General features: G+C 31.4%; 1 protein-coding gene and 1 pseudogene across 1 annotated transcript in view; one reads left to right on the forward strand and one right to left on the reverse strand.

The window, feature by feature from the left end:
• The first annotated feature begins 366 nt into the window (after window positions 1-366).
• LOC107551387 (RCC1 domain-containing protein 1-like) lies at window positions 367-5,597 on the forward strand (annotated as a pseudogene).
• Window positions 5,598-5,622: 25 nt separating this feature from the next.
• LOC107551413 (calcium and integrin-binding protein 1-like) overlaps window positions 5,623-9,161 on the reverse strand; it is a 9,563-nt gene continuing 6,024 nt past the window's right edge. The window contains exons 3-7 of the mRNA XM_016232996.1: window positions 8,497-8,593; window positions 7,487-7,640; window positions 7,282-7,400; window positions 7,110-7,198; window positions 5,623-5,878 (exon numbers count right to left, since the gene is read on the reverse strand). Coding sequence (XP_016088482.1) covers window positions 5,857-5,878; window positions 7,110-7,198; window positions 7,282-7,400; window positions 7,487-7,640; window positions 8,497-8,593 — 481 coding nt within the window. The 3' untranslated portion in view covers window positions 5,623-5,856. The remainder of the gene's footprint in view (window positions 5,879-7,109; window positions 7,199-7,281; window positions 7,401-7,486; window positions 7,641-8,496; window positions 8,594-9,161) is intronic.

Here is a 9,161-nt window from a genome sequence, read left to right on the forward strand (position 1 = left end):
TATAATATAATATAATATAATATAATATAATATAATATAATATAATATAATATAATATAATATAATATAATATAATATAATATAATATAATATAATATAATATAATATAATATAATATAATATAATATAATATAATATAATATAATATAATATAATATAATATAATATAATATAATATAATATAATATAATATAATATAATATAATATAATATAATATAATATAATATAATATAATATAATATAATATAATATAATATAATATAATATAATATAATATAATATAATATAATATAATATAATATAATATAATATAATATAATATAATATAATATAATATAATATAATATAATATAATATAATATAATATGCTCGTATTCCAATCATAAAACTTTTATTATAGATTGACTTTTATTTTTTTACGCAACATTACTTTTATTTTGACAGAAGACGGCGCTCTTGTTCCGACTTTCCGACGTTCCACACATGAGAGCAAGTGACAGCTCTTAATGTGAAGCGGGATGGGTCAATGAATTGGTTTGGCTTTGGTTTCGATGGCTTCGGCCAGATAAGGCCGGCAGGGGTGGTGTAAAGTGAGCACAGCTGTCCTGATATCAGATGTGTGCAGATCAGACTGCAGTAGAGTCCGAGTCAGAGCCAGCTGGAGCTCCAGAGCTGATGTGCATCATACAGACTGTAAGTAAACCATGAGTAACCAAATCATTCACTTAAGTATGTTTTTCTACAATATTACTCACATTACTAATCTTACTATTTCTGATCTATAATGTAATCAAATTAATTAACTTAAAATGTACATAACTTGTACAATATTAGTAACATTCACTGTTTCTAATCTATAATAAAATAACTTTTTAAAATTTGCATTATATATATATATATAGAGAGAGAGAGAGAGAGAGAGATTTTGTTTCGTGCATATTACTGACATACATTTTTTCATATTCTTTGCTTTACATTATGAAATATAATAAAATAATACAATAACTTTAAATTTACATACAATATTTGTACAATAGTTTGTACAATATTAGTCACCTTTTACACATGATTTATGTATTACTGTTTCTATAATAAAATTATAATAATTTATAATAAAATAAATTTACATTATATACCGGTATATAGATATATTAGTGCTGTCAAACGATTAATCGCGATTAATCGCATCCAAAATAAAAGTTTCTGTTTATTTAAGTTTTTTGTGTGTGTATTTATATATACATAATAAATAAACACAGTACAAACACATATATTATGTAATCAAACATTTTATTTTGGATGTGATTAATCGCGATTAATCGTTGACAGCACTAATATATATATATATATATATATATTACTCATACAGTTTTATTCATATTCTTTGCTAACATTATATATGTAATTACGAGTAACAAAATTAATCTTTAAATGTAATTATTTTACATTAATTTGTATTTTTTCTACAATATTAGTCACACACACGCACTCAAATATATAGTATAAAATATATGTATTTATTTATATTGTTCGCTCACATTATATATATATATATATATATATATATGCACACACAGATAATTATGAGTAACAAAATTATTTCTTAAATAGATTTTTTATTGTTTTCTTTTATTGTTTTCAAATTTGTTTTCTTTTATTGTTTTCAATGTCAAGTTTACTTTTTCTAATGTATAGTGAACTAATACAAAAAAATACAATTTACAATATAAAAATAATAAACTATACATTTAGTTTAATTTGACAAACAATATACATTTTGACTGTTTTTTAAATATATTTATTTATACTGATTTTGTTTTGTGCATATCACTCACGTACATTTTTTTATCCTATCCTTTGTTCACGTTAGATGTATCCCATGAGTTATTTTCTATGTAAATGTTGGTTTCAGGTGGCAATCATGTGTGTGTGTCCGGGTTCGTGTCTGGTTCATCAGAAGAGGTTTGCGGAGGAGTTTTTCCACAGAGTCAGGGCTGCACAGACGCACTCATCAGTGAAAGACACCTGACGCTCAACTTCACAGAAATCCAGCACCCACAAAACAAGCTTGTGTGGAAGAGAGAGCAAGACGATACCGGTAGCATACTGATGACTTTTTGTGCATAGTCCTGATCATGTTTTGAAAGTCCATCTGTTGCTAGTATGATGATATTGATATGATGCATTTATTCAGGACATGCTGTAGTGCTGCCGCTAGTGTCAGGTGGGTACATCATGCAAAAACCTCCTTTTTTCCATCCTCTCTGCTCTAAACTCTGTGCCGTGAGCCTGGCGTTGGGCTCTGAACACGCTGTGCTGCTGGCGTCGGATGGGACTGTGTACTCCTGGAGTACAAGAAAGATTCCAGTGTTAATCTTGTAATTAAAAATTGGGTAACACTTTACAATAAGGTTCCATTTGTTAACATTAGTTAACTATACTGCATTTGTTTTAACACATGCATTATATATATCTATATTACATTTACAAAAAGTATTAGTTAACATAAATCAATTAAAATATTTATTAGCCTTGGTTCATTTCGGTATTTACTAATACAATCTTAAAATCAAAAGTTGTGTCTTTTAATGTTATTTAACAGAGCTGGCATGATCTAAAAATGTTATTTTCATGAACCAGTATTTACAAAGATTAATAAATGCTGTAACAGATGTAGTGCTCATTGTTTGTTAATGTTAGTTGTAGTTAGACCTTAAAGTGTTACCACAAATAATATTATATTAATTGTAGAGCTAATGTGCAGTCTCACAAAACCTGTCAATAGCAGGTGATATTTCAGATTATAAATAAGAAAATTAAGCTTATTTTTACATTTGTTTTAATGACAATTAAGCATATTTTATTAGAGATTCTCATTACTGTAACAGTGTTGTTATTGTAGCCTAAAACTATTAAAAATCATTTTCAGTTATTAAAAATCAAATAAATTGTGAAGATGAAAAAAAACGTAAACAGAAAATAACAAATTTGGCATTGCAACTGACTGAAATAAAATATGTTTACGTTAAAGTACTACAGTTACGAAAATTAAAACTGAAATAAAAATTTAATAAAGTTAAATAGAAATATTGAATAAAAATGACAAAAGCACATAAAACTGAAAATAAATAAATGAAAGCTAAATAAAAATATTTAATACAAATGGCAAACGCACATAACAAAATTACTAAAACTACTGGAAATTAAAATGAAAACTGAAAATATAAAAATAAAAGCAATATTTAAAAAAATGTATAAATACTATGTGTATAAATACTAAAATAACTATTGTTGTAATGCAAAACAGTATGTGTGTATGTATATATATATATATATGTATAATTATTATTATTAATATATTTTATTATTTAAATTGTAAAGCATTTATATTTATCATCATGGCAGTATTTTTTGTCCTGCCTCTAATTTATGCTTATTGTGAAAATTCATTGCATTACAATAATATTTTCTGTAAACTAGAACTGAAGAGTGTTTTTAAGTGGATGTTTTGTTTTGTCAGTCATGGTCAGCTGGGTCACGGAGCTCTGGCCTCACAGGAGGAACCTCAGGTAGTGGAGGCGCTGTGGGGCGTCCCGATCAGAGCAGTGTCTGCTGGGAGCTGGCACTCCGCTTCCGTCAGCGGTAAGCTTTTTCCTGAAACTTTCGTGATCAAATTCAGCCATTTGGTTGCTCATACTAATATACAGAGTGTTCATTTAAAATATGTTTATTGTGTTTAGCTGGTGGGGACCTGTATATGTGGGGATGGAATGAAAGCGGGCAGCTCGGTCTGCTATCTAGAGGCTTGGAGGAGGAAAAGCTCGGAGGAAAAAGCAGTGGTAAAATGACTACAAAACCAGTCATAAGGGTCAATTTTTGGAAATTGAGATGTATGCAGCATCTGGAAGCTGAATAAATAATCTTTCCATTGATGTATGGTTTGTTAGGATAGGACAATATTTGGCTGAGATACAACTATTTGAAAATCTGGAATCTGAGGGTGCAAAAAAAATCTAAATATTGAGAAAATCAGCTTTAAAGTTGTCCAAATGAAGTTCTTAGCAATGCATATTACTAATCAAAAATTAAGTTTTGATATATTTACGGTAGGAAATTTACAGAATATCTTCATGGAACATGATCTTTACTTAATATCCTAATGATTTTTGGCATAAAAGAAAAATCTATAATTTTGACCCATACAATGTATTGTTGGCTATTGCTACAAATATACCCCAGCGATTTAACACTGCTTTTGTGCTCCAGGGTCACATATATGACTTTACATATGAATGTATTACTACACAGCTACATGGTTCCGTTACTGTGCAGGAAAAACTGAGCAGCCCATAAATGAAGATGAAAAAAAGGAAGCGGATGTGTTTATTTCTATTCAAGCGTTGCCAGCTCTAGTGGACATCCCTAATGTGTCAGAGATCAGCAGGATCAGCTGTGGATCCCGTCATACAGCGGCCGGCACCGGTGAGATCCAGATCTGATCACTGCAGCATAAACTGGACTCAACTCAAGAATCCGCTAGTTGACAAAAAAAATTATTAAATTAACTTATTCTTTTTTTATTTGTATAGGTACAGGGGATCTGTACACCTGGGGATGGGGTAAGAGTTTGCTTCGTTTTCTAGAAATAAATCAATGTAAATAGTCTCTCATGCATTTGTGACTTTGCTGAATAAGTGCATTAAAGGAATAGGTCATTCAAAAATGAAAGTTTGCTGAAAATGTACTCACCCTTAGGCCAGATGAGTTTTTTTTCTTCGTCAGATTTGGAGAAATGTAGCATTCCATCTCTTGTTCACCAATGGATGCTCTGCAGTGAATGGGTGCCGTCAGAATGAGAGTCCAAACAGCTGATAAAAACATCACAATAATCCACAAATAATCCAGTGAAATCCTCTCACATCAAAATCTACCGACATGTTCGTTTAGATCTACTTTTAAACTGTGCTTGATCTGAGCAGATTTCTCTCCTGATTCAGATGAGATGTTTTTTTCACTGGAGAAAGAAAATTGATGGATTATGGGCCCATATTTTAGCTGAAAGAAACATGTTAATGATGAGTATTTGTTTCTTTCAAACACAGTTTTACAAGATGTTAACTGATGGACTGGAGTGGTGTGGATTATTGTGATGTTTTTATCAGCTGTTTGGTCTCTCATTCTGACGGCACCCATTCACATCCATTGGTGAGCAAGTGATGTAATGCTACATTTCTCCAAACCTGTTCCCATGAAGAAACAAAATCATGTTCACCTTGGATGGCCTGAGAGTGAGTAAATCTTCAGCAAATTTGGGTGACCTATTCCTTTCATTTCTTTCTTTAAAAAAATTATACTGAGCCCAAACTGTTAAAAGGTAAAGTGTGGTAATTGTTATTTTCTCTGTCTGTGTCATATTATTAGGCCATTGCGGACAGCTGGGACATGGCACTGAAAATAGCACAGATGAGCCAACACTGGTGGATTACTTCCCTAGCCATCGAATGTGTGTTATGCATGTCGTTTGTGGGTTATGGAACACTTTTGTGTCCGCTGTGCCAAAAGAACAACCTCCATCCTGACTGGAATAGACTCTTTCAGAGTGTCCTATAAATACAGGGATGTCAAAGTTGCAGAATTAGAGTTTATTAAATTAGGTACAAATTTATGATCCAAAATACAGGATAGAAAGTAGATTTTTTTTTAACAGAGTTAAGTAAAAATGTTTTCAAACATATATAAATGGTAGAAATACCGAGTAAGAATATACATTCACAATTAGGACGCTACATTATTGACAGATCAAAGGCGCAGGTGAAAGATCCGGACCGGAAAGCAGCTTCCATTCTGTGTAAACTTCACAACACAATCTTGAATGAACTGTAAAAGAACATGCGCAGTCAATGAGGAGAAATGCTGCCTTCAAGTCTTAGGAAGGTCATACTTATTAGATCGGAAGTTGTAATTATGATGTGATTTTGGTCAGAATAAATTTGTAATTTTGGGCAATTTCATATTTTTTCCTCCTCTCAAATTTTTCACTAACACAAAATTATAAAGTGCAATATGTGATTCAGGTGTATAATTGATGCTTTATGCATTTTATAATTATTGTGCTGCAACAAAGAATGATGGGAAATGTAATTTAGTCATGTAAGCCAAATAAAACATAAATATTAGATGAAAAACTTAAATGAAAATTAGAAATGTTGTCTTGGCAACTAACTTTACTAAATAACCTGAAGTACTACAATTACTCAAATCAAAACTTAAATGCAAAACTTTGCAATTAAAATGACTCATAATGATGAATTATTAAATAAAGCTATATAGAAATATTTTAAAAAACTAATCAAAATGACAAAAGCACTTAGGATTACTCAAACCTAAACTAAAATTAGAACTGAAAATATAACAAATAAAAACTCATTCAAAATATTTATAAATATTCTAAAAATTTTATATTATATTATTATTACTAAGGGTAAAACTAATGAAAATTAATAATAAAATTAATTACTAAAATAAAATAAAAACTGAAAATATAAAAAGCTAATTCAAAATATTAAAAAAAAATGTATATATATATATATATATATATATATATATATGCATGCATAATTCGGCTAAATTTGTTACATTAATGAACAAAGTTATAAAGAAATATTTTTTTAATTTAATAGAAATCACAAAAACATCAAAATTACTAAAATATAAACTGAATATATAAAAAGCTAATTAAAAATATTAATAAAAATTATAAATAAATGAAATATATATATATATTAGTCGGCTAAATTTGTCAAGCTATCAAGTTGAAATACTACACTTACTAACACTGAAATAAAAATAATTCAATAATTTAATAATTACATTTCTAAAAGCTATATAGAAAACTAATATAACATAAAAACTAATAATATTCAACAATATTACTTAAACTAATATGAAAAATAAACACACGTAAAGTTTCATCGCCATTCCTCAACTGTTCAATAAATAATATGAAAAAACTAAACTGTACAGTAAACATTCACAAGTGAAACTTAATTAGACTGAAGGCAGCAAAATGTGTCAAATACATTTTAAATAAAAAGCTAAATTCTGTCACCTGACAAAATCTGGAGATCTGGAGATGACATGCTGAAATTCTGAGAGATTGACTGTGCCGTCCTTATCAATGTCTGACTCCTCCAGGATCTGCACAATAACATGTGTTTACATTAGTAAAGTTCATCTGGCAGATGTCTCTCATTGATGTGATGTATATCCAGCACACTCACATTGCTTATGAGCTGTCTCATCTCCTCTCCCGTCAGACGGGTGTCATCCGTCTCGCCAGTCAGAGAGTTCACCAGCTTCTCCAGGTCTCTAGCATCAAGAGTCCCGTCATCGTCAAAGTCTGCAGCATAAGAAGTGTTAATAACTAATGCTGTCTGATATTGCTGTTGTGTTAAACGTCAATATTGAGGACAATCCATTCACTACCAAAGATTCGGAAAGCGTAGTGGGATTTGATTTCCAGGGTCGCCGAATCGCTGAAGGCACTCAAGAGGTCCAGGAAATCCTCAAAGCTCAAGCTGCCATCCTTCATGTCAGAGGTCGAGAAGACGTGACATATCCTTTTCCGGAAGGGGTTAGACTGTGACAGCCAATCAAAAACACAGAATATAGTCAGAATATTTACAGAAGTCACAATATATACAGCTGAATGGCTGAATCTGGAAGGATTAGAAGATATTTTGCAGAAACATTAGGGTTTTTGCATTGTGACTGCAGTACAGACTTCGGGCTCTATTTTAACGATCTAAGCGCATGGCGCAGGTGCACTTAGGGCGTATCCAAATCCACGTTTGCTAGTTTAACCATGGGAAAAAATGGCTGGCGCGCCAGGCGCATGGTCTAAAAAGGGTTGCACCTATTCTCTTGATGAGTCATGGGTGTGTTTTGGGCATAACGTGCAATTAACCAATCAGAGTCTCATCTCCCATTCCCTCGAAAAGCCAGTTGCGCTTGCACCATGGCGGATTCGCTATTTACACAGCTGAATTTGCAAGCGCAAAGACTGAGAGGAAACGGATCTGCTCGAAGCGGATCGAGGAATCGACAATAATAATCTTTTACATTGTAATCCTTTCATTCTGTGTGTGTACTAAGCAGTTGTGGACCCGCCTATAGGCGCATATTACTAACGCGCTCTTTAATTAACAAAAAATATATATATATTGCACCATTGACTTTAGACCAGGTTTGAGTTGGTCAATGGCGCAGTCTATTTCATCTGCCTCAAAATAGCAACGAGCCAACAATGCGCCTGAACACACCTGGTTTTCAGACCAGCACGCCCACGAGCGCACAAATGGGCACAAATGCATTTGCCATTTAAACAATCTCCAGCAGGACTTGAAAATGATAACTGCGTCGGGCTGAAACTAGCAAAAACCACTTGCAACATGCCGCATTGTGCCGGGTGTATGATAGGGCCCTTTATCTGTTACCTTCAGTTCTGGAAGAGTGTGGATCTTCTCCATGGACACCCTGGAGCTGTACGGTCCATTTTCTCTGTCCTGCAGCTCAGAGAATATTTTGTGTGCCCTAAACAAACACATTGATGATGATGAGCCCCTAAAGTCTATAATGTAATGACATTCAAACATTTTTTAAGTTTTAGTTAATATACAGTTTCAGTAACTAAACTACTGTACATTTGTGTAGTTTAGCTATCGTCACAATGACAAATCCACTTTACAGGGAATTCCAAGGCAAAATGTACCATGGTTGAGATGATGTACGTGTGAAAAGGCAATAATAAAAATAATATTTGAAAATAAATTGTTGGTAACTGAAATGAAGCTAAAATAAATTATTAATGTTAGATGAAAAAATTGAAAGGAAAATAAATTAGAGCTATATAGAATTATTTAAAATGTTGAACTGCAAATAAATTAAGTACTACAGCACTAAAATTGAAATAAAAATAAATTGGAGCTAAACAGAATTATTAAAAATGTTGAACTGCAAATAAATGAAGTACTACAGCACTAAAATTTAAATAAAAATAAATTAGAGCTAAATAGAATTATTATATATATTTAATTGACATTATCTCTCTCGCTCGCTATCTATCTATCTATCTATCTATCTCTCTCTCTCTCTCTCTCTC

Source organism: Sinocyclocheilus grahami, unplaced genomic scaffold (assembly GCF_001515645.1).
Source record: "Sinocyclocheilus grahami isolate Dianchi unplaced genomic scaffold, SAMN03320097.WGS_v1.1 scaffold423.1, whole genome shotgun sequence".
In the NCBI taxonomy this organism is placed as follows: Eukaryota; Metazoa; Chordata; class Actinopteri; order Cypriniformes; family Cyprinidae; genus Sinocyclocheilus; species Sinocyclocheilus grahami.